Raw genomic sequence first — 26792 nt, 5'->3', positions numbered from 1 at the left:
CTCGGTTCCTGTACTTATTCCAGGCCCTTCCCATCCCTCTCCCACGTGCTTTCTTAGCTCGGGTACAGTCTCTGTTTGGGAAGTTTGTGTCGGGTTCCTCCCGGAGCAGACTTGGGTTTAGTACCCTTGTCCGGTGCAAGTACAGGGGAGGCGTTGGCCTCCCGGATGTGCGCCTTTACTATCGGGCCTCGGTCTTGCTTCGTTTGTTTGATTGGCAGTTCCGTCGCCGTGATAAGCAGTGGGTCTCCATCGAATTTGACCTGATTTCGTCCTCGTTGTCCTCTTGGCCCTGGATTCCACCGCACTTTCGTCCCAAATCCCCTGGCCTTTACATCCTCCCTTCGCACTTCCTGAAAGTGTGGGATTCGGTTTGTTCCTCTGGCCGTTTGGCCCGTGTTCCGGGCCCGCTGACTCCCCTCTTTGACAATCCTATGTTCCCCCCTGGCTGTTCGGTTGATCGGTTTCTTTGTTGGGACAGATTGGATTGTACTTGTCTTCAGGAGGTGGCGGGCGATTCCCCGCTCCTTCCTTTTGCCCAGCTATGTAGTTCTCACCCCGACTTGCGCCTCTCATGGTTGGAGTATGCCCAGCTTCAATCCTTTCTGCAGCGGTTCTCGCTCACTTCTCGCCTCTCTTCTCCTGCCTTGGCTTTGGAATCCTATGTCGGGCGACGGTCCTCCCCTCCTCGAGCCCTTTCACTGTTGTACGACGTGCTCCTCTCGGATGTCACTGCGGAACTCCCCTCATACGTTGCCGCCTGGAATGCCGATCTTCCTGTGAGTCTGTCGTCTGCGGATTGGGACAGGTCCTTCCTGCTCTCTCACAAGATGGCCCTCCCGTGTAGCGCTCAGGAAAGGAATTATAAGATTCTGTCCCGGTGGTATAGGTGTCCAGTGCTTCTTCATAGGATCTTTCCTGCTGTTTCGGACTCATGTTGGCGCTGTGGTTCCGCTAGGGGTACTATGCTGCACATTTGGTGGGATTGTGACGTTCTGCGCCCCTTCTGGGATGCGGTGTTTTCTTTGTATTCCAGGGTCAGTGGGCGCTCGGTGGCTGTTTCTCCTCAGCTGGCACTTCTGTCGGTCATCCCTGGCCGTCTGTTGGAGATTAAGAAGGACCTTCTGGGGCACTTCCTCACGGCCGCCAGGGCTGTCATTCCTAGACGCTGGCGCAGCCCTACTCCCCCCTCCATGCTTGACTTCCTCCAGGAGTTCCTTCTTATTCAGCGGATGGAGACTTTGGTGGCGGAAGACTCTCCCGCTTATCCCCAGTTTGAACTTCGATGGCGTCCCTGGGTTATGTTTCAGGAATCATCTGCCTTCTCTTCTGCCTTCGCTTGAGTGTCACTTGGCCGTCTATTTTCTTTCTCCCTTTTTTCCTTGCTTTTCTTGTCTTACTTGTTGTTTCTCCGTATTTGTCTCGTGCTTGTTTGTTTGTTCTGTGTCCCTCTCTTGTTTCCCTTTTCCTTCTCTTGTTGGGCTGTATTTGGTTTGTGCGGAGGGGGGCCCTTTTGGCTTCCCTGCCCGCTGATTTGTATGCTCCTGCATTGTTGCTCGACTGTATTTCTTCTGTTCGTTCTGTATTTTATTGAAAAATCTTTAATAAAACCCGTTTAAGCATAAGTGATTACATTTTATTATCATGCAATTTTTACAAATTCTTCTTGTCTTTCTGACAACTGCGTATATTTGTATGGCTTCTATGGTGGGTCAGGTACACCTTGTTGATAAATATAGTGCAAGATACTGTAATGCAGCCGGTGTGGTATCGCTGCACTGGTGTCTTAGCGTTACTCCTGGGGGTGTCTAAATGATCCCTTGTCTTTAGCATTTCAGGGGAATCTGTCACAGTGGCGAAGCATATTAACCCCCTAACAGTCACAATAAAATTGAAAAAAACCTAAAATTGTCACTTTTTTTTTTATAGTAGATTTATGGCTTAAATAAAAAGAACTGGCACATAACATGCTCCGGTACTTTATGCGCATTTTAACCCTAACGCATTTTAGCCTTAAACCAGTAACCTTTATTCCGTATCTGCACTCCCAGGTTCATAGCTTTTTCCATTTTATTTCAATGTAGCTTTATGAGATCTTGAATTTTGTGAATAGATAAGGCTTTTTCATTAGTTTTAATTACTTTTTTTTTTTTTTTTTCTATATGGGCTACAGGAATGCACAACATTGGCTTAAAAAGAAAACCAAGATTGCGTCACTAGCCCCCAGCGGCTCCAGAGTTAGAGCCACAGTGTCACATGTTCTGCTAGGGCAGGGGTGCTCACACTTCTTCAGCATGTGAGCTACTTCCTAAACTGATTAAGGCAAAAGATCTACTACCCACTTCTTGTGGGTGGGGCCGGAGCGGGCCTGTGGGCGGGATGGGTCTGTGGGCAAGGACCGCTTTTGGGCGGGGTCGGCGCGGAGCATGAATGCAGGAGACAGCGGCGTTCTGTGGCCGCCCAGGGATCCCCAGTGTCTGCTTTTTCACAGCACAGGCTGAGAGTTATCTCTGGACACTGGTAGGCTGGGGCTGCGGCAGCCCCGCCTGCCAGCGTCCGGAGATGACTCTCAGCCTGCGCTGTGAACAAGCAGCACCCCGGATCCCTCCATCCCTAAGAGCGGGGAGCGCGTCATCCCCCGAAGCTGCAGCTGCCCGGCCTGCAAGTGTCCAGAGTGCTTGTTCACAGAGAGTCGACTCTCAGCCTGCACTGTGAACAAGCAGACACCGGGGATCCCTGGCTGCATCCCGCGATCAACCCATACATCCTTCGCGATTGACTGGTAGATCGCGATCGACGTATTGGGCACCCCTGTGCTAGGGGAAGACTGTATTACACTTTGCTCGTTCAGAACTGTAGGGGGCGACACAGTGACATAGATCAGGCTCAGCGGAATTTAGCACCTTTTTCCCCATGAAGATTTCTGCCAGTGCTGAAATTTCATTTATGTGGCAATATGACAATCAGCAATATGGAGCACCAAGGGCAGCTTGGTTGCTCCTAACTGCCACAGTATGCCTAACAATGCTCTAATATACTGGTACAAATGCAACAACACCGTGGCATGTAAGATTTCAGCTCCCTGACACTGTAACTCAAAGAAGGGTGAGACGAGCATTATTATATGGGGCATATAGAGGGCATTAAGGACAGGCAACATGCAAGTGCAACCAGTGCAGTGGTTATAAAACCACAATACAATGAAAAACTTCAATAAAAACAATCCCATTTTATTAAATATATATTGCAAAAAATAAAAATGAGTCACATAGTAAGAAGAACAAGGGTCAGAATATTAAAGGGTTTTCCAACCTGTCAAAATTGACAGCCCATACTTAAAATAGTTTAGTAATTTTATATTTGGAGGGGGAAGTCTGACGGTCAGGACCCTTGCAGATCAATTGCTTCTCTGGGCACACAGCTCCCAACAGTGTTTACATGCAGGGGCTGCGCTACTCATATACAATAGTCTTGGTTATGGGCACTGCAGTGATGCCCCACTAGTCTCCATGTTGCATGGACACCTGTCTTAATGACAGGCCATCAATTTGAAAAAGTAGGTAACCCCCTTAAAGGGATTCTACTATTAAAATCACATTTTTTTCTCGTTCACACATAGGAATAGCCTTAAGAAAGGCTATTAATCTCCTACCTTTAGATGTCTTCTCAACACCGCAGTTCAGTAGAAATCCCGGTTTTCGTCTGTATGCAAATCATTTCTCTCGCAGCACTGGGGGTGTCCCCAATGCTGCAAAAGAAATCTCTAGCGCCGCCTCCATCTTCTTCAGGAATGGCTTCTCTGTGCATCTTCTTCTGGAGCTGGGTTCAAACTTCTAGGCCTGAGGCAATGCCAGCTGCTCATGCCCACAGGCCTCAAGAAAATGGCCGCTTACTTACTGTATAACCAGCCATTTTTCTGGTGGCCGCGGGCATGCCCGAGGCCTAGAAGTTTTAACCCAGCTCCGGAAGAAGACGTGTGAAGAGCCCATTCCTGAAGAAGATGGAGGCGGCCCAGCCAGGATCGGTAAGTAAATAGGGCCCGTAACGGCCTATTAAAAAAAACAAAAACGCAGCGGTAGCGGCTGTCACCGGGCCCCCTAATGTCCCGGGCCCCGCTACCACTGCTACCACGGTAGTTACAACACTGTATGTGTCTATATTTATTTGGCTATATATTCCTGGGTCACCGCACCCTTTGGAGTTGTGATTTGGTGTTTTATGGATATTATATCCTTGTTTCTCCATTATTTTTTTTGGGAGCCTCTGTTAATCTATCCTGTCAGGACTCCGCTCCATATACACTCTCTGTTATAGGAGTGTACCTCCTTTTGTGCCAATGTGTTTACTGTGATTTGTGGTGCGCTATGTGTTTGCCATTTCCCGACCCGTACTGCTCTTCCTAACAGTGCCCACGGGGTGGGCAGATGGAGGGGACATTAAACTGCGGAGGCAGTTAAAGAAGGACATCAAACTGGGCAGAACATAGAGACATTAAACTGGGGGGCAGATTTAGGGGACATTAAACTGGGGGAAGCAGATGAAGAGGGTCATTAAACTGGGGGAGACAAATGGAGGGGACATTAAACTGGGAGGAGCAGATGTAGAGGGACATTAATCTGAGTTGGCAGATGGATGAGTATGTTAAACTGGGGGCTGCTGGAGGGGGACATTAAGCTGGGAGCAGCAGGTTTGGGACATTAAACTGTGGGGGTCGTTGAACGAGGACATTTAACTGTTGAGGAAATAGGAGTGGAACATTATCAAACCTCCAAACAATCCCGGGTTCTGCGGGACAGTCCTGGTTTTTGGGTTCTGTCCCAGTCGGTGGGAGGTATGTCCCGAATTCAACCGATCTGCATCTGGAGAAGACGCAGATGAGTTAAATACAGTGGAGAAGCAGGAGCGGATAGCTCCTGCCTCACCATTGTGTCCCCTATGTGAAGCTGTAGGGGCGATGTGATGACGTCACTCACATCACACCTGCAGCTCCCCGAACACTCCAGGACAAAAGATTGCTGACTGCGCAGCAGGGGAGTGAGGAGAGATGAGTATCAGTGATTTGATTATGTTAATCTTTGGGGGAGGGACATAAGACTGGGGAGAGATAAAGTGGGACAATCAACTGGAGGCAGATGAAGGAGGACATTAGTCTTTGGGCAGATGAAGGGGGTATTAAACTGGGGGAAGATGTAGGGGGTCAATTAAACATGGGGCAGATGATGGGGGACATTAAACTGAGGGCAGATGTAGGGGGTCAATTACACTGGGGACAGATGAAAGGGGACATTAAACTGGTAGGGGGGCAATTAAACTGAGGGCAGATGAAGAGGGACATTAATCTTGGAGCAGAAGTATGAGGCAATTAAACTGGGGACAGATGAAGGGGGCTTAAAACTGGGGCATATGTAGGGGTCAATTAAACTGGGGACAGATGAAGGGCGACATTAGCTGGTGGCAGATGAACGTGGACATTTAATTGTGGACAGATGGGGGAGGGAAAGATAGAAGATGACATTCAACTGGAGGAGGACATTAAATCTTGTGGGTAGCTGAAGGGGGACATGTCTGCCTCTACTTGCCCCCCATTTAATGTCCCCCTTTATTTATACTGGGGCACGAGGAGAGGGACTTCATACTGTGGGGTAATGGAAGGGGCACATTATAATGTGGGGGCATATCATGTTAGGGTGACTGTAGCAGGATGGGGGGCAAAGTAGAAATGGAATGGGCGGGGTCAAGATAGAAGTGAGTGGGGCTAAATTTGCTGTGCTACATTTTATCCTTTATGTGGTCCTTTGAAAGTTGGGAGGTATGACAAATCCAATGGCCCCCATCAGAGTCTGGGGTCCATCACGTGGCAGATCCATCACTGTCAAAATTCTCAAACTTTATTTGTTAAGGTAACAATTACATGTAAGTCTCAGCCTAAGGTTATAAAGTACACTGCAATGTAGACATTATGACAACTTGACTTCTGCACATGATGACATCAGTGCAGCCATTGCTCCTTAGCATTCACGTGACGTCACGTTTTCTCAATGAAGATTGTGGGCGGGATTTGACGACTGACCAGGGCACAGGCCAATGACACGCAGGGCCCGTGACGTCAGCCAATCCCTACAGTAGAAGCTTCCAGAATTCACCAGCCAATTCCACCCAATTCACAATAACCGTCTCCACCAATAGATGGCCGCCATTCCGAGGGGAGGGCCTTAACGATGCCAGCGGAAGGCTGAGAGGGGAGCGGCTTGTTGATTGACGTCGGCGCCGTCCAATCAGAAGCGTTCATTTGAAGACCTCGGCGAATAGCCTGTGGTTTGGTGGGCGGGCTGTGAACTGTCATCTTCTAGTAGGTTCGAGAAGACGCGTGGAGAGGCAGGAATAGAGTGCGGCTATGGAGACGGTAAGGAGGCAGCGGGGAGAAGTTAGTGCTGCGGGCCGGGGTAGTCGGGGTACGGGCACGTATAGGGGCTGCTGAGCCTGTGTGCTGCCTGACTGGAGGCTGACAGGAGTCACCGGCCTACAACATCACGGGCTTTATTAACTTTACCTCAGTTTCACCTCTTAGGCCACATATTGAGTGACTTGTGTGGTACATCAGCGGCCCCTGACATGGCCCTACTTGTCAGATGCTCAGTCTATCGCTGAAGGACATGGCATTGACATGCAAGGGCTGAAACTACAACTCCCAGCATGCACACTAGCTCTGTTCTTCTTGAAAGTGACTGGAGCATGCTGGGAGTTGTAGTTTATCATAGCTGGAGTGCCCGAGTTTCCTGGCAGTGTGGTGATGTGTGGCGCCCCCTCAGGGTGGTGTTTGGGACATGTATTACAGGGGTTGTATCAATTCACCAACTCATCCTCTATGGACATGACCATTATCACAGCTAGTACATGCTGACCCATTATGTTCTATGGCTGCGGGCGGGCAGGCGGGTATTATGGGGCAAAGCTCAGGGCTGGTCCTATTCCTGTCTGTTTTGCGGCCTGGGTCACTACATGACATGAATGGGTCTGTGCCATTTTCTTATGAACCTATGTGTTGCCATGTTCACGTGTGTATAGGCTTATTCTGTATCCATAGGCTAGTGGTTATGGATAGGAAAAAGATGTCGCTGTCCAGTCGTGCCCGTTTCTTCAGAAGTGTCTTTAGGTCCTTAAAATTCTGGTAGATTCTGGTATCCTTCATTTGGTATAAGTGTTTGTTTTTTCCTTATACCAGAATCTACCGGAATTTTAAGGACCTAAAGACACTTCTGAACGGGCACAACAGGACAGCGACATCTTTTTCCTATCCATAACCACTGGCTAACACTGTACAAAACCAAACATTTTCCTCCCTCCATAGGCTAGGTGATTGATCGGGGGGGGGGGGGGGGGTTCACATGGCAGAAAGTGAGATGGACATCCGCCTTCACATTCTTCTGTTTTTGACCGCAGCTTTTACTCTCTCATTAGCCTCAGGCCCTGCTCACATCTGGGTTCGGTATTCGGTTAGGGGAGTCTGCTTGGGGACCCTCCAAATGGAATACCAAACGCACTAAAAAGAGGTTAGCTAAGAAACCACACGGACCCATAGACTACAATCGGGTTTGCGTGTTTTCTGTGCAGTGTCCGCACGAGTCATGCGGCGAGAAAAGTGCTGCTTGCAGTAGTGTTCTCTCCGCATGATTCGTGCGGAAACCACAAAGATCCCCATTATACTGTATGGGGTCTGTGTGGTTTCTTCAAAGTCTGAGGGGGTGTGTGTATATGTATATGTGTGTGTGTATATATATATATATATATATATATATATATATATATATATATATATATACACGCACTGATGTATTTAAAACAGGGCAGTTCAGAACCCTAAATTCCTGGCCTTTCAGGACTTGTGGTTGATTGAGTATTCCAAATTGACACCTTTCTGTCACAAGTTGGCATGTAGCCCTAGCCTTAGGCTTTATTCAGATGTTCATGATGCAGAACGTTTGTGAGGAGACCTAGGCTTGAGTCTATTGCAGGATTTGTCAATCTGAGTGAAAATATGTCCTGTTTTTTTTTTCGCAGCCTGTTTTAAAGAGAACCTTTCATGTCCTCAGGCACATGTGCTTTTATATACCGCTAGAAAGCCGGCAGTGCGCTGAGTTCACTTTCTGATTATGGCTGGAGATATTGGTACCGTTACCGATCTCTGCCCGCTGTTAGAAGGGCGTTCCTGACAGTCTAGCTGGGCTGTGAGGAACATCCCCCTCGACTGCACTCGCCCATCACCTTGTACTGGGGGTTGTTCCTCAAAGGTCATTGTTGAACAGTAAGGAACGTGGGGCTAAGGGCTATGGACGAGTTCTGTCAGGGGGACATTCCTCACAGACCAGCTAGACTGTCAGAAACGCTCTTCTGACAGTGGGCAGACATCGGTAACGCCACAGATATCTGCAGATCCAGGGCACAAAACGGGAAAGATAACAGTGCACTGAATTCAGCTTTCTAGAGGTATATAAAACCACATGTGCCTGAGGACATGAAAGGTCCTCTTTAAGGAGCCATAATAAAAAAAAAAAAAAAATTGGTCATGTGAATATCCCAGTTGACATGAATGACTTTAGTGCAGCCGTGTGACAATGACAAATATATATATAATATATACACACACACACACACACACACACACACACGACTGTGCTTATTAACTCCCACATTTTTTTTCTCCACCTGCGTTGCAGCCTATACTCTAACCTGGAGCGGTATTCCTAATTCTGCTGGCTGTAATTGTCACCAAGTGACCCATCCAATGTTACTTTAGATGTCATGACAGAGCCAATGATGTTATGACAGCCTGTATATTATTTGTCCTATAGGACGGCAATAGTAATGTAAATGATAGATGGCGTGCATATAAGGTGTCTTGCCTCTAACCAGATCTAGGTGCTATTTATAGTGTTAGTTTTCAGTATTACTTTAGGTTATGTCCATTTGGTCCTATGCATAGTCTGTCCGCTGTCTGGATTTCTTCGTTTTACAATAGCAGCTAAATGAAGGAAATTTTAACAAATCTTATCCACATCCTACAGAAATAAACTGGAGCGGATATTGTCCTGTGCTACAGACTGTAACCTGTACATTTTTGCTGCAAGTTTTCACTTCTGATTTCACATTTTGTGAGATCTTTGTCAAATCCACATGTAACAAGTGCACATTTTCCCAGTAGGAGCATGAAGGAAGCTGCGACTGGAGGGGATTGTAGGACTATTGTAAAATGACTATTTATAGAGATTACTCACGTTCTTTAATTGCCAGAAATGTACAATTCATGGGGTTGTACATGAAAAGCTTGCCGGCGGTAAGTGATATAAAGGAGCTCCCTAAGGGGGCATTCACATTTGCGCCTGGGTCTCTGTCCAATTCCCTAGGAAAACTGGATAAGGGACGGCTTCCCGGCAGTCAGTTTTGAAACTCATTAATTTGAATGGATCCTGAAAGCAAACCGCGGGTGTCCGTATGCGGCCTCTCTGCAGGGAAACCGGTTTTTGTGCATATACACAAAGTCGGACATGCAGGTCTTTGTGCAAAAAAGTTTGCCTTCGGAGAGGCCGCATACAGACACCGGCGGTTTGCTTTAAAAACTCATTCAATTTATTTATTATGCTTACTTATATAGCACCATCATATTCCGCAGCACTTTACAGATATTGTCAGTCACTGTCCCATATAGGGCTCACAATCTACATTCCCTATCAGTATGTCTTTGGTGTGTGGGAGGAAACCGGAGTACCCGGAGGAAACCCACGCAAACACGGGGAGAACATACAAACTCTTTGCAGATGTTGCGCTTGGCATGATTTGAACCTAGGACTCCAGCGCTGCAAGGCTGCAGTGCTAACCACTGAGCCACCATGCTTCCCAATTGAAAACCCATTCAAATGAATGGGTTTTAAAACTGATCGCCAGAAAGCCGTCCCTTATCCAGTTTCCCTAGGAAATAGGACAGAGACCCGGCAGGCGGACATGGGCGCAAGTGTGAACGCCCCGTTAGGGAGCTCCTTTATATAAAAAAAAAGTATTTATCTCATACAGGCTTCTGTCCATATTGTAGGGCACAAACTATGAGCCAGAACATAGACTCTGATTCCAATTGGGTCCCTCCCTTTTTCTTACCATAGTTCCAATAATATCACACTATTAGGTCCAGTTATGGACGTTCGTCTCGCACACGACTCGCAGAACGCTCTGTCGCTCCCATCACGGATTGACAACTTTCTCCTTAATACTGTGCAGGGAAAAGTCTGTGAATAAGTGGCCCTCTAAAGTATGAGGACTCCAGTACTTACCTGGCCTGGCTGCACATAATAAAGTGCAATGTGTAAGGAAATTGGTGCAAGAAATAAGAATCCGACCGGGGCCTCAGGTGGTAGAGCATAAATCCTGGTGACCGGTTCCCGTAGAACAGCTGATAGCTAGAGGTTTGTGTCTTTTAACCTCAGGCTGATCGCTGCGATATCTTCAACTTAGAATCATTTAGGGAAATCGTGAACACACAACTTGTTGAGAATACTTCGGGACTGCAAAAACACTTCTGTAGCATTAGGTTTCTATATATGATTCTGAAACGCAGAGTCAGGGGTATAGGTCTTACTGCCAGAAAATAAAATTGACTGGTGGGCTATATTAGTCGGTAGACTAATCCACTATATATCCTGCTGTGAACTAGGTTTGGGGGGGCATTTATCAAGACTTGCATTTTCCTGCCCTGACAATGCCCACTTTTGAAGAAAGTGGGGCACAAGTCAACAAAAAGTTGTAAAAAAAAAAAAAAAAAATTTGCCCCAAAAATATTACTTTTTGACTAATTTTGATGCCGTTTCCTGGTATACAAATGACAATAATTTTTCCCCTGGCCTAAAAGTAGTTGGTGAACTCTCCTGTCTGCAAGATCCCTGCAGAGATCTGGCTGCAAGCACACGGACCCATTATAGTCCATGGGGTCCGTGTGCTTTTACTGCACCAGCACTTGCATTCAGTATTCCGTTCGGAGGGGGGTACCCATGCTGACTCCCCCGGATGGAATCTGAACGCTGATGTGAATGAGGGCTTGGGTCTATTCATCCGGGCCTAATCAGGAGAGTGATGCTTCGATGGGATGCACTGCATCCGCATCCTGTCATGGGTAGCCGCGCCAAATGTTTCTGCCTCGTGAACTTAACCTTACTTGGCTATAAAGGAAGCTCGTGTTAACCCACAAAAAACCTTTATCACCTATCTATGTAATAAATGACAAATTTGTGACCGATAGCATCCCCAGTCACTAGAGGAAGGGTCATAAGCCCCTTATTGTGGTGGACCAGTGGTCATCCGTGCCCCCTGCCGCTCCATTTGTTGTCTATGCATCCGACGCAGGCAGCTACTCTCTTCTTTCAATGGAGCGACAGGGCATATTGGGTCATCACCGCTCCATTCATACTCCTGTGGAATAGGGGCTTATTGCACTCCTTCTAGTTATTATTGGGGGGGTTTCCTATCCTGTGGATAGGTGATAAATGTTTTTCTCTTCAAAAGGGTTTTCTAGAGGGGAAAAAAATTAAAGAACTGACCCCTGCTTTTCCTGCTCCAGCACTGCCCTGGTCCTTGCCGGTGTTAACCTCTGCTCTTGTCTTTACACATAATTATTATCGGAAAGCAAGACCAGCAGGGACCTTGGGTAGTCTCGGGATCAGCGAGGTGCCCATTGCTTCTTTTATAAATTTGAACTCACTCCGAGCCCCCGTCACCTGCCGGAAAACTTCTTTAGCAGTAACCTTGTTTTTTTTTTTTTCCTGTTGTCTCTGAACTCCTTCCTGCGTGAATCTTGGCTTAAGTGATAAAATTATAACGTAGCCTATGTTTTGGATAATTGCTCTGCGGCTCAGGAATTGTGCAGTTCTCTGCAGAGAAGAAAATCGTTAAAACTGCCTTCTTTCTATCCAACCCACGCTGCCCTGAGTGAGTCAGAGTGGGGGTGGTAGTGTTAGAGGGCCGTGGAACACAAGGGGTTAAGGGAAGGTTTGCAAACTACCATATAGCGGGGCTGGTATCGTGCACATACGGGACGTGACAATGCAATCCAAATATTGACAGAGTACGTGGCATCTGCCCAAATATGGGGGGGGGATTACGAATATTATGCGGAGATGTCAAGATCTAGGCCAAGGTACCACATGTTTCGTACGTATGGATGTCGTATGAGGAAGCGGTTTTACGTGTCGGGGATGAATATATATATATATATATATATATATATATATATATATATATTGGTTAAAGGCGTTTTTTAGAATCGCAGTACTGATGGCAACTTGTTAGCGTAGGCCATAAATGTCACAGCGGTGAGGGGCCGACTTTCAGCTGCTTGAAAAGGCTGATCCTCTTTATTCATTTGAAATGGAGTAAGGTGAGCATTAAAGATGTCACACAAGCGATGCATTCACTTCACTTACATTTGTTCTTTACTCTTTTTATTAGGCTAATGAACTAAAAGAAAAGGGCAACAAAGCTCTCTCAGCCGGGGATCTGGAGGAAGCGGTGCGATGTTACTCAGAAGCCATCAAACTAGACCCCAAGAACCACGTGCTGTACAGTAATCGCTCGGCCGCCTATGCCAAAAAGAGGGAGTATGCCAAAGCCCTGGATGATGGTTGTAAAACAGTGGAGCTGAAGCCAGACTGGGGAAAGGTATAAGATGCAGCCTACATAGACGGCAACATTTTGTGAGACGTTATTTTTGGCTATGCTGTATTATAGCAGGATATTGTTACGAAGATGGGTATGGAAATCCATGAAATGGACAAAAGGACGCTCACTTGTGCAGAACCTCACTGCAAAATCAAATTGGAAAACCAAAGGTGCCCCCCTCTTATAGGAGGAGCTGTACCGTATGTTGTCAGGGCTCGTTCACATCTGCGCCCGGTCTCCGTTCATGCAGGTTTCTGTTTCCTGCACAAAACTGAGCAGGAGACGGAAACCTGCAGGACTGTGAGCGTTTTATGCTCTCCGCCGCAAAACCGTTTTTTTTTTTTTCTTTAAACCGGACACAGTCGGACATGCAGTACTCTGCCCGATTTAAAAAAAAAAATAATTTTGCGGCGGAGAGCATAAAACGCTTACCGGCGCTCACGGCCGGACCCGGTCTGACAGGTTTCCGTCTTCTGCATGCAAAAGACGGAAACCACAGAACGGAGTCCGGGCGCTAGTGTGAACCCAGCGTCAGTCACAACAGCTAAATGCGTCTGAATAAATTCAGGATTCTTGTATCCTGCTCTTAATCCAAGCCAGGCCAGTACTAGTCTATAAACCCCACTGGTTGCTGCATAAGGTCTGCTGACTTAGTGTTTGCTCTGAAAGGTGTTACCATTGTTCTGACAAAGACTTGGAGTAAGTATGTATGTGTATAGTTGAGATTTTATCAAGAGGACGTGCAGATGCCTTAGGCTGTATTCACACGGAGTAAGGCCAGGCGTTTTTTGTGTGTTTTTTGCGTTAACGCGGCGCTATTTTGCGGTGGCGTTGACCTGCGTTAACGCGGTGCTATGTGCAAAAAACACACAAAAAACGCCTGCCGTTACTCTGTGTGAATACAGCCTTAGATGTGTTCTTCTGGACTTGCCTTGTAACCAGTGGCGTTTATAGACTTCTATTATGGAACCGTAGTTCTCAGCAATAGTGATCCAAACTTTCTTCCAAATTTTGGCAGTAAGACATTTGACGCTGCTCATATCCATGGGATAAAAGTTGGATGACCGCAGGTGTGTGTTTGTTTTTTTTTTTGTTTTTTTTTTAATAGAGCAATCATTTGAGATGGCCGGTGGTAGACTTACATCTGCTAAAACTGTAAGAGGCCGGGGAGGACAATGGTCAAATGAAACCAAATTCAGCAGATCATTTGTCACTTTGCGGACCCTGATATGGTTATACCGACTGATAAATGTAAAAAAAAATAAATATAAAAATAGGGCAACACAGTGGCTCAGTCTTGCAGCGCTGGAGTCCTGGATTCTAATCCTGCCACGAACAACATCTGCAAAGAATTTGTATGTTCTCCCCGTGTTTGTGTGGCTTTCTTCCCATTCTGCAAAGACATACTGATAGGGAAAATTTACATTGTGATCCCTGTATGGGGCTGACAATCTACATCTAGAAAACACAATGGTATCTTATGCTTGTAATAAAATTGCTAAGTTCTTCTTGCCTACTTAGAACCAATTGAGTAACTACCAGGTTAATGTTCTCCTATAGGGATATTCCCGAAAAGCTGCAGCGCTGGAATTTCTTAATCGTTTTGAGGAAGCCAAAAAAACCTATGAAGAGGGACTGAGACATGAGCCAACAAATGGACAACTTAAAGAGGGTCTGCAGAATATGGAGGCAAGGCTAGCAGGTACAAGTATTCCCCATCGCTCTTGTTTTTTATCTTACTTTGTATTACTAGGGTATTTGGTTACTATGTATATATTTTTACCATTCTCCACAGAGCGGAAGTTTATGAATCCCTTCAATTCCCCTAACTTATTCCAGAGACTAGAGTCTGATCCTCGTACACGAGCCCTACTTAGTGACCCCAGCTACAGAGAACTTATAGAACAACTCAAAAACAAACCATCTGATCTTGGCACGTGAGTACACATGACAACTGCATGAAACCCTAAAGGTATGGTAACACAGTTTTTGCAGGAGGATTTTGACAAGGAAGCAACCTCAAAATCTGCCTGCAAAAATGGCTCCCATCCAATATTATAAGTAACAGACTTCTGGAGAAAACCAATCCAATATGTGTGGCCTCAAGCAAGAAAAGCAGATAGTCATGTTTATGCAGTTATACCTAATATATAGCTTAGTTAATTATAAACTTTTACAAAATATTCACTTAAAATTTTTTTTTTTTTTTTTGGTATTAGGAAGCTCCAAGATCCACGAGTCATGACCACACTTAGTGTATTACTTGGAGTGGATCTTGGAAGTGCTGATGATGAGGAAGAAGAACCTCCCGCACCTCCTCCTCCTCAGCCCAAGAAAGAGACTCCTAAGCCAGAGCCAATGGAAGAAGACCTCCCAGAAAACAAAAAACAGGTGTGCGGGGTTAGGATTTGATTTCGTAATAAATTTTTAGCGTTAAAGAGGTTTTGACATTTACAGATTGTGATTGTTGGAGATCTGTCCTGTAGAACTCCCAGCGATCACAAGTATATAAGTTATGGAGTGTGACTACTCGTACAGTACCGAGAGTGCGGAGTACAGAGCTCCATCAGTCTCAAAGATGATAATGGAGTGGCACTCACACATGCACATTACTTTTCTGTTCACACAGGGCACTTTGAGGCTGGGTTCACACTGAGCTTTTTTGGTGTGGACCCTGAGGCAGAAGCCGCCTCAGGTTTCGGTCCAAAATACGGGTAGCTGTGACTGGATGCCGATGCAGTGCATCGGCATCCAGGTGAGCACTCTGCTCCGGATTAGGCCCAAATGAATGGGCCTAGTCGGGAGGAGGGAGTGTCTTCAGGCGAATCTGCCTGAAGAATGAGCATGTCGCTTCTTTTTGTCGGGAGCCGGAACAAACTGCTCCCAGAAAGAAGAACTGACTGTCTTCCATTGATTTCAATGGGAGCTGTCTTTTTGGTCAGATTTTTGATGCGGATACAGCCTCAAAATCCTGACCAAAATACCCCGTGTGAACTCAGACTCCTGTTCTAGTGTTGTCCGCCGTCGTCTTGTTACCTCCTTGGTCGCTAAGGGCTTAACATGCCTCCACATTGTGAGGGAGATCATTTAATGGCCTGGCAATCTCACACTTTCTTGCCCTCTTCAGGCTCAGAAGGAGAAGGAGCTTGGCAATGACGCCTATAAGAAGAAAGACTTTGAATCTGCACTGAAGCACTATGCTCAAGCCCGGGAGCTTGATCCTACTAACATGACTTACATTACCAATCAGGCAGGTAAGTTCCCGCCTTGGTGCTATCTGAAATATATGGTAAGTGTTAATGTACAACCATTTTCTTAAATGTTACTGACCGGTCTTCACTTGTCATCCAGCTGTTTACTTTGAACAAGGGGATTACAATCGTTGCAGAGAGCTATGCGATGCCGCCATCGAAGTAGGAAGAGAAAATCGTGAAGACTATAGACAAATTGCCAAGTGAGTCCCAGTGAAAGTGATGTGTGAACCTAAGTCTTCCATTGATCATTGCAAAAGTTTAGTAAATTACACCTGGTCTCTGTGGTCCCTGAGCAGAAATCTTAGGATTTGTTAGTGTGTTGAGTCTTGTATCTTTGCACTTGCACTGTATTCTATAGGCTGTTTAGTCTATGGCCATAGATTGCAGTACAAAGATGTGTGTTTTATATCCTCAAAGGGGCAGACCTAATAATCCCATCTAACATTTGACTGAAACTTGGATTAGTCAATCTCTGGCTGTATTCACTTCTATGCCAGAATCGCCCTTTTTCGACTGCAGATTAAATGACCCCATCAGTCAATTTAATTCAGAGCAGAGCAATGGTAAAGCGCCGCTAGTGTGAACTTTGTATAAAGATGGACCAATTATATCACAGTGGATCATGCTGTATGATAAATTTGGTGTCGGGCTAACTTTACAACGTCACATCACTTGGCATACATTGTGCCAAAAGTAGCACATTTTAAAGGATCCTATCATTAAAACTGATTTTTTTTTTTTTTTTTTCTGCCTACCACGTAGAAATAGCCTTAAGAAAGACTATTCTTATCCTACCTTTAGATGTCTTCTCCGCGCCGCTGTTCGGTATATAATCCAGTTTTCGTTGGTATGCAAATGAGTTCTCTCCACAGCACTGGGGGTGTCCCTAATGCTGCGAGAGAACTCTCCAGCGCCGCCTCCATCTTCTTCAGGAACAGGTCTTCTTCCGGCGGTGACTTCAAACTTCTAGGGCAAAGCCAACTGCACATGCCCGTCGGCCACAAGAAAATGGCCGCGTACACAGTATTGTAGGCAGCCATTTTCTTGTGGCCGGCAGGCATGCGCAGTCGGCTGCCCGAGACCTAGAAGTTTGAAGCCACTGCCGGAAGAAGACGCAAAGAAGATGGAGGCGGCGCTGGAGAGTTCCTCACAGCATTGGGGGCACCCCCAGTGCTGTTTGAGCGCTGGGGACTGCTACCAGTGCTGCGAGACAACTAATTTGCATACCGACGAAAACCGGATTATATACGGAACGGCTCGGAGTCCATATTTATTACCTTTTATTACCTCTGTACAAGATTTCATTGTCTGTCACTAAAAATCTTAAAGCATTTTATAACAAATTCTGTTAGGCCAATCTAAAACGTGTTAATCTAAAGCATATCAGTCTTTGAAAATGTGACTGTACTGAGATTGTTGTATCATAGTACCGTTTTGAGAAAAAAAATATAAAATTTTCTTAGAAATAGTGTTACGATTTATATATATTTTTTTCTATATGCACTTGCTAAAACTGTTTCTATCTGCAGAGCCTATGCACGTATTGGAAACTCCTATTACAAAGAAGAAAAGTACAAGGAAGCCATTCAGTTCTTCAACAAATCTCTGGCTGAGCACAGAACTCCAGATGTCCTCAAGAGATGTCAGCAGGTCAGTATTCCCAGCGACGGGAGGTCTGAACGTGGAATGTCTACAGATGTAGGATGGCTCCTGCTGCACGGGTCTCTTCCCCGGTACACATTGTACACCCTGTTGATAAATCTGTTGTAGAAGTCCAGGACAGATCTGACACTCTTCCAGCACTTGTTATAAAGATGTCAGGCTTGGCACTGCTGTATGGCCTCATATGTTTTGGAATGGAAGATATTGCACTTTACTGATCTTTCAAATGTTCAAGTTGGGTTTTGCATGTAGATAGAAATTGACTTGTCATGAGTTAGCTGTACGTTTACATTGAGCAGCGCGACCCATTTTGTAATATTGGCTTTTCCTTGTTTTATCCATAGGCAGAGAAAATCCTGAAGGAACAGGAACGCTTAGCATATATCAATCCTGAGCTGGCTCTAGAGGAGAAAAATAAAGGCAATGAGGCTTTCCAAAAAGGTAGAGTACGTTGGCATACATAAAAGACTTGTAAACCAACATTTATAGTATACAGATGTGTCCTTCCTTACTTCTCCTCTTGGCCCCGCATATCCCAACATATAACTCCTAGCGTAGCCTCTCCGTTGTTTGGGTCCGCCCGAAAGACCAAGCAACGGAGGGACTGTCTGGTAAAAGAGCGGTAACACAGTCTGATGGTCCCCATTGACTACAGTGGGGTCCATTACAAAATTGAAACCGGTGGATGAAAAAAATCCTCTGTGCAGGTTTTTATCTGCCAACTTACAGGTGGACACTGCGACAGTCTCCAATGCAGATGTGCGCTAGCCTTATTTAAATGAAGAAAAAAAAAAAGATTTTCACTGTATTGTCACGATAGTTTGCCTGCTCATACTTGCCGCCAGGCACAGATTTTGCTAGAATGTCGCACTATTGTATTGAATTTGGAACGACAGATACATCTGTAAATTTTCACCGGTGTCAAAATAGTCTGTATCAGGTTTGGATACCCTACATTCCATGTGCTATAGCTTAAAGTTGTTTTCACATGAACACTGTATTTAAAGGGATTCTACCATTAGAACGTTTTTTTGTGGATAATACGTCGGAATAGCCTTTAGAAAGGCTATTCGTCTCTTACCTTTAGACGTGGCCTCCGCTGCTCCATTCTTTAGAAATACCGTTTTTTACCGGTATGCAAATGAGTTCTCTGGCAGCGATAGGGGCGGGCCCCAGCGCTCAAACAGTGATGAGGGCGTCCCCACCGCTGCCAGAGAAGTGTCTCCAAGCGCCGCCTCCTTCTTCGTCTGCCTGTTGGAGCCAATCACTGGCCTCGGCAGCCTTGCACACTACTGCTGAGGCCAGTGATTGGCTGGCGCGGTGACCTGGGTATATGGACATGTTATTGCTGTGCAACCAAGTGGGAAGGACTGGACAGCCGGGTAATAAATGGGTGATCTTTTATTACTATTGTCGGCTTTGGGCTCTTTTTTTTTTTTTTTTTTTTTTTCTTGCGTGTCTGTTTCTTTAGTGTGTGTCTCCATTTGAACACTTACACAATCGTCCGTCATACTTCTCTTGCAGGAGATTATCCCCTAGCAATGAAACATTACTCAGAGGCAATCAAGAGGAACCCAAAAGATGCCAAACTGTACAGCAATCGTGCCGCATGCTACACAAAGCTGCTGGAGTTTCAACTTGCACTAAAGGTATTAAATATTTCTAAATTAGAAATATTTTGGATAAAATATTGAGACAACTCCTCAATTTTGGGCAAATATTTCTAGGGGGGTGGGGGTGCAGAAGTTGGACAATTTATTTGGTTAGTTTTAAGTTAGGACTGTCTGGGGTGGCTCTGTCGTTAGCATTGTGTATAGGGCAGCTCGGGGTGGCTCGTGGTTAGCACTGTGTATAGGGCAGCCTGGGGTGGCTCAGTTGTTAGCACTGTGTATAGGGCAGCCTGGGGTGGCTCGGTGGTTAGCACTATGTATGGGGCAGCCTGGGGTGGCTCAGTGGTTAGCACTGTGTATGGGGCAGCCTGGGGTGGCTCAGTTGTTAGCACTGTGTATAGGGCAGCCTGGGGTGGCTTGGTGGTTAGCACTATGTATGGGGCAGCCTGGGGTGGCTCGGTGGTTAGCACTATGTATGGGGCAGCCTGGGGTGGCTCGGTGGTTAGCACTGTGTATAGGGCAGCTCATGTTGGCTCGGTGGTTAGCACTGTATAGGGCAGCCCAGGGTGATTCTGTGGTTTGCTGTGCTAGAATCCTAGGTTAAAATCTGACAAAGGCAATATCTGAAAGGAGTTCGTATGTTCTCTCCAGTTTCCTCTTGCACTCCAGAGACATACTGATATGGGATAGTGATTGACAATTTGTGTTGGTACTATGCAAGTAATAATTGCGGGAGAGATTCACGGCAGCTCGCAGAATGATCAGTTGCGTTCGTTTTTTTGCCACAGTCGCAGCAGATGGCAAGTCTCACACCAATGTTTCGAACAAAGGTGCACTTGCCATCATTTATCTTTGGGCTAAAAATTTCTTGTATTGTGAAGTATGTCAACATCATAAATGGCCGGCCAAACTTTTACGTCTGCATTATTGATAGGTTACTACTGTTTATTATATAAAATAACGCATGTTCGCAAGTTGGAGACATGCTAGAGTCACAGGGCTTCACTTTTGCCAAGTTGGAGACATGCTAGAGTAATACCCTATGACGCAGAGCACTGTATATATATATATATATATATATATATATATATATATATATATATATATATATATATATATATATATATATATATATATATATATATATATATTATTTTTTTTTTTTTTTTTTTTTTTTTTTTTTTTTTTTTTTTTTTTTTTTTTCTATAAGCTGAAATTAAATATCACATAGAGGCAGAAAGCTTTATAAACTAGAAATGAATGTGTCGGCCATCTTGTGATCAGACTGTACTAAGTGTTGCTCCTCATTTTCTTATTCCAGGACTGTGAAGAATGTATACGGCTAGAACCGTCATTCAGTGAGTATCTTATGTGTTTTGCTCTGTCTGAATATAACTTTCCAAATAGATCAATTAGGAGTCCAGGAGCGTAGAACAAAAAAGGTCCCTCTAGTTTTATGTAGCATGACACACAATGTGATGCTACACCCTCCGACACTTCTTGTTGTCTTGGTGTCCTTACATACTGTATATTCGGCACTTTGCCGCTGTCGCCACAAGTTGGAGGCAGCATTGCACCCAGCATTTTCTCGGATGCCCTATAGATTCAGGTGAGACAATGGCGCCAAACCTGTCAACTTGTTGAATTGAAACACTGGCCCTTTAAGAGCAGCCCGGTAGCTAAACAGAAAAGCTAATGCTGGGATAAGTCGCTCAGTACTTTTGTAATAGTACATAGACAATCCCCACATTCAGCGCAGCCGGCAGGGTGCCTGTCTGCTAAAGCGCTAAGTGCATTATCCTTTCTTAAGGTTGCTTTTAGCACAATTTTAAAGATCAATAACCTGTCTTCTAGATATACACATATGTATAACTTATTTATTTATTTGTAATCCCCAGTTAAAGGTTATACTCGCAAAGCTGCTGCACTAGAAGCCATGAAAGATTACACTAAAGCCATGGATGTCTATCAAAAGGCATTAGATCTGGACTCTTCATGCAAGGTACGGTACACGCATGTGTCTTAGGCAGCAATGTAATAGCGGATACTCTTCACCTATGGACACGCCTGATATATGATAATGATGCGTTTAGTGCTGTCGGCAATTCTTTCTAGAGCCCGACCTCCTGTCCTGCCTGATATTACTGTTGCGACTCACAGGATCGCTTCTCTCCAACTTTTATTGGCATTCCAATAGCAGAGCAGGTTTTCTCAACTATTCTCATAACTCCCATAGAAGTGAATGGAAAGAGATGCGCGTGTTTAGCCACATACACCCCAAGCAACTGCAAGACAGTGCCAGGGGACCCGGGTATCGAGATAGATGCAGGTCTTGTTTGTGGTTCCAGCACTGTAGGATATTTATGGAAGAGATGGGCATATACTTTAAAGGGATTAGTAAGCCTTTGACTACAAAGCCATAATAGGATTTATGACCTGTCAATTCGGGTAATTTTATGCACACAGGAAGCAACAGACGGTTACCAAAGGTGTCTGATGTCACAGTACAACCGTAATGACAATCCTGAGGATGTAAAGCGTAGAGCCATGGCGGATCCAGAAGTGCAGCAAATAATGAGCGACCCAGCAATGAGACTTATATTAGAACAGATGCAAAAGGATCCACAGGCACTGAGCGAGTAAGTAATAGCACTGGTGAATGTTACAGTATATACACGATATACATGATCATTGTCATAAATACTTGTCTAAAACCTTATTACATTGCCCAGTGAATGGGTTAGTTATCAGGAACTAGTGCTCCAGGGGTGAGTGGCCAATGCAAAGCTCCATTTAGGCCACATTGTTTAGTTTTATTCATCTGTTTAATAGCCACATGGTTATGCATTTACATAGAGAGCAGTTTGGTGGGATTTTTTATTTTTTTATGACGACTTAGCTCACTTGCAGACGACCGTGACAGAAAAGCTATTCGTGAATTATAGGCACAGGTTGATGTCACCCGTGTACCAGCCTTACATTAAATGAATAGGCGCCATGGAAGCATGGATGCAAAACAAGACAAGACAGGATTAGGACCTGTTCTGTATTTTGCGGCCTGGACTGTTGCCCTCACACGTGACCATGTAATTCACGGTCATGTGTACGGTCCCATAGAAGTGAGTGGGTAACACGTTTATCTCCGCAGCCGACCTTAGCAACATCTTCTGGTCAGATGTTTCACTGCCAGTATATTTTCTATAGCTAAACCTTGACCTGTCTTCCTTCCTTTCTTCCAGACATTTGAAGAACCCTGTAATTGCCCAGAAAATCCAGAAACTGATGGATGTTGGATTGATTGCTATTCGGTGATGAATCCCTTGCTCGTTCTTTTTCTCCAACGTTGGTCTCCCTCCACCCTTCTGCTACTCCTTTGTTGCTCTCCGTGTGTGAGGAAGGAGCGGAGAGCTGAAAGCTATGCTGGAAAGTTCCTTCTTGTTTCAGCAAAGTATAGGGGAGAGATCCATGCGCCAGACACTCTGATATTGCGCTATTGTTCTGTCACTCTCTCCCAGTTGTTAAGTTTATTGATCTGTAATAATGTTAATAAAGAGCAGCACGTGACAAGACTTCCGATTTACTCATGTAAGTGTTGGGTTTATCTTGAACTGCATGAGCAAATCTCTGAATTTAATGTTTGTAATTCCATTGTTCACTGCTAGAGGTCACTGTGGTACAAGTGTGTGTTACTGGAATTTTCTCCTAGCCATGGGTATGCAGGGAACTTATGTATACTAGGACACGGTGCAAGTGTAATATTATAAGTATAGTTGAAGCCCACTAAGAGATTCCCCAATCGAATCTGGGTTCCTGAGGTACAATAGCATAAACCTAGTGACATATTCTCTTTAAAGGGAATCTGTCAGCAGATTCATGCTGCTTTAACCACAATGATGAATAATAGGCTCTCTGTTTCTGAGAAAACAATGACTCATATTTACTAACTAGTATCGGCCTGCACCTTCATCTGCGTGTTGTTGGTGTCGATGATCCGCCTATTTTTCAGCAAATTGCTGCTGTCGATGATACACCTGCTCTGGCGTTTTGGCAACTCTCAAGCTGTCCTATTGCTGAACTTATTCCTGACGCCGTGCCCGTGATTGTTCCAGCATCTCAGCAGCTAGCTGGGACGTCATATAATGAGTGTGTTGTTGGCATCGATGATTCGCCTGCTCCAGCATTTTGGCTGCTCTAAGAGCCGCTTGACTCCCAGCGTGATCGGTCATCCTCAGCTCCGCTTGAGGAGAACTCTGTGACTTCTGGCTTCCTTCATAGCTCTTGTTATTTTAGAATTTTGCGACAAATTAGATTTTCTTTTTCCCGGCATGTTTAAAATTGGCAAACTGCCAATTTAGATCAAAGGGGTTTTCCCATGTCATTGTCTCAGCACTGGAGCAGATCAGATAATGTGCAAATGCTTGTACACAATGGACTCAGTGTTATCTGTGTGTTTACATAGAGAGATAACAGACCAGGCTTTATCAGCAATCTCCAATTAACTGATTCTCCAGTTGTGAAGCCATGTCATTTACCGGAATAAAAAGTAGCCTAGGTCTTAATCGAGGTTACAAACTATCTATGTGCCAAATTTCATCCAAATCTGTTCAGCTGTTTTTGCATGATTGAGTAACGAACACACAAACAAACATACAAACTTTCACATTTATAATATTAGGTGGATGGTTTAAGTGTAATCTTAGACAGGCGGTCTGAAAATACGCTAGAAATAACGGATTTTTAGACAGTCTAGTCTTGCTTTATAGCTCCTTTTTAGTTGGTTACCTTTGAACTAGAATTTTACGAAACAGTTTTTGTCTCCTTGTGGAGCATTTCAGCCACACACCCTTTTCTGAGAATCCACACCCACATAAAAGTAAAATAAATACATTTGGCCCAAACTAGGTGTGCCATGTTTATACCAGTGTCTAGTCATAGCCACAATAGTAAATCTGGGCCAGTGTTTTATAATGAAGGACTATTGGGCGGTTTTGTCATTTGGGCGGTTCTCTTCTGGCTTCTCCCCATCCATCTCATCTTAATGGTGAGAGATCTGTCGGTCCCCATTTACATGTTCTTCCTATTAAGACAAAGTATTTGGTGATGACTTGTTCAGAAATTCCCCAACTAGCTGTAATCGTTTGTAGTTCCTATGAAAGAAGGAACTTTATGGGAAGCTTTTTCCATTTCTAATAATAAATGAAGAATGTACTTGCATGAGGAAGAAGCAGAAGTTTCTGTACAATGTCACAAGTTTATTTAGTACGGTGGCTTTGGTGTTCCCAAAATGAGTTGAAAATGACTAAAGGATCTCCCCATATTCCAAACGCGACTAAAGGCCACCTGTCCACCGGCTATTGCTGTCAGGGTGTTGTAGGGACCATTACCAACGTATCCTTAGTTATTGCAGACTACACAGTGGTGGCTGAGGTTTATATGTCTTATAAGGGAGCTGTTTGGTGCCCCTGGGGCATGTCCTCACCAGCTGTAGTGCCAGGTTACCTGGGTAGTCTGCCTAGTGCGGCCTAACTGATTGAGAACTTCCTTCCAAGGACCCTTTCACACAACTGAATCCTGTCCATGGAAAACTCCCAGTGTGCATAGGAGTTACTATTTTGTGGTCAGTTGTCATGCAGTGAGCTCCAAAACGTCCATTACGATCTAGTGACAGCTATGCACTCAGCCTAGTTCAGTCTTACCAGTCTAGTCTGTAACCTATTTCATCAATACCAACTTTAAGGGGTTGTTTGGTTATAGGCACTTATCCTTAGTCCTGTGGACATGGGATAACTGTCTGATGACTGGGTTTCCCAGTGATCGGGGGGGGGGGGGGGACTTTAGGTCCCCCTGTATCCCTAAGACCTCCTTGTAAATGGAGGGCGAGTGCACTTGCATGAACAATGCTCCATTCACTTCTATGGAGCTGCAGGCGTTGCTGGAGATTGGTCTCTGTAGCTGTATAGAGATGAATGGTGCTCCATTCACAAGGCTGAGTTCACATGTGCGACTATAATGGGGTCCGTGTGCTTGCTGCCAGATCTCTGCAGTGATCATGCAGACAGGAAAGTAGTTCACAATCTACTTTCATATCACATGATTTGGGCGGGCTGCACGCAGAAAGCACATGGACCCCATTATAGCCTTTGGGTCCGTGTGCTTTCACTGCACAGCACTTGCATTTGGTATTCCATTCTGGGGGTCCCATGTGAACTCCCCCAGACAGAATACCAAAGCAGATGTGAACTAAGCAGTAGGGGGACTTTTGGTCCCTGATAACTGAGGGACCCGGTGAACAGCCACTCATCCTGTCCATAGGACAGAGGATAAAGGTCCATAGTAGGACAACCCCTTTTAAGTCCTTGTTCACATGTCATTGATTTGCATTTAGTGGTGATAACCCAAAACCAGGAGTGAGACTACACAGAGGTAAGGTATAATGGAAAGACGTGCTCCTGTTCTGAGTTTACCAAAACCAGGATTGGGGTATAAACAATCTGTGATGCAAATCACTGCTATGTGCATAAGGCTTTAAGGTAATGACGCACCTTCAGGTGTTTTAATGCAGTATTTAAAGCCAAAACCTAATGTGGATCTTATGGGGTGTAAACCTATACAGGACAGGTAACACAGCATGTTCCCTAACTTTTCTGCCAGGATCCCAGGTAACGGCGCATCTGCAAATGTAGGAAGCCAGGGCCGGCCTAGAGCGGCCAGGAGAGTGTCAATGAAGTTTAGAGACTGTGTCTCTTCTCAAGAATACAGCATCACCTCCATCACTCTTCAAGGGTACTTTGCATAAAGTAAGTTTATTTCTATATAGTACCGCAATGAAGAATTGATAGAGGGATATCTTTCATAGGGAGCCTAACAACTTATGACCGTATATCTATAGTCCTGTAACCATGATATCCACAGGGGTCCCATGCAGTGTAAAAACCACGGCGCTTTACATTAACTGCAAGGTGGAATGAATTCTAGCCCCATCCATACATTGCAGAAAATAATCTGCGCTGGAAGTGTTGTGCTTTTGTAAATCGCAGCATGTCAATTATATCTTCGGAAACGCCAGCACGGTTTTCTCATAGGTATAATTGTAACAGAAAGTCCACGGAGGAAACCTCTGTCTAAAGTGCTGCAGGAAGAATCGCGATGTGTTGTCGCTGCGGTTTTTCCTGCAACGCTTTTTTGCTGCGGGATGTATTTAAAAGAAAAAAAAATGGCAACCTTTATGGTGGTTTTTAATGCCGCCATGTCTGGATCATGAAGAAGGGAATGGTGTAACCTACCAGTTAAGTTTCTGTTTGGCTTTATGTTACTCCGAAAATCAGTAATTCCATGTATAAAAGAGAAGTGGAGGTTAAGGAGGAAACTAAAGGAGGAAGGAGAGGAGGGCATTGTAGATACACAGCATTTACTGCAGAAGACTAACATGAGAGGGTAGTGTAGGCGACACAGGAATGAGAGAGTAAAGAGCGGTTATATAGACGTGAAGGATGGTACAAAGACTAGGTACAAATAGTCATCTATAACAACCTATAGACCATAGTAGTTCATGGTAAAGCCGAGAGTAGAGAAC

The 26792-nt window shown here is 45.0% G+C and overlaps 1 protein-coding gene across 1 annotated transcript; it reads left to right on the top strand.

Moving 5' to 3' along the window:
• The first annotated feature begins 6308 nt into the window (after positions 1-6308).
• On the top strand, positions 6309-22795 carry STIP1 (stress induced phosphoprotein 1). Its single transcript, XM_075281501.1, has 14 exons — positions 6309-6400; positions 12484-12693; positions 14254-14395; positions 14489-14630; positions 14913-15084; positions 15821-15947; positions 16045-16147; positions 17477-17597; positions 17954-18050; positions 19134-19258; positions 20541-20577; positions 21118-21221; positions 21686-21858; positions 22459-22795. The coding sequence occupies exons 1-14, from the start codon at positions 6392-6394 to the stop codon at positions 22529-22531; spliced, it is 1635 nt and encodes a 544-aa protein (XP_075137602.1). The 5' UTR covers positions 6309-6391; the 3' UTR covers positions 22532-22795.
• The last annotated feature ends 3997 nt before the right edge of the window (positions 22796-26792 follow it).

This window comes from Leptodactylus fuscus, chromosome 7, assembly GCF_031893055.1.
Source record: "Leptodactylus fuscus isolate aLepFus1 chromosome 7, aLepFus1.hap2, whole genome shotgun sequence".
NCBI lineage: Eukaryota > Metazoa > Chordata > Amphibia > Anura > Leptodactylidae > Leptodactylus > Leptodactylus fuscus.
Note: the sequence above shows the minus strand (reverse complement) of the source record. Positions and strands in the feature narration are given on the sequence as shown.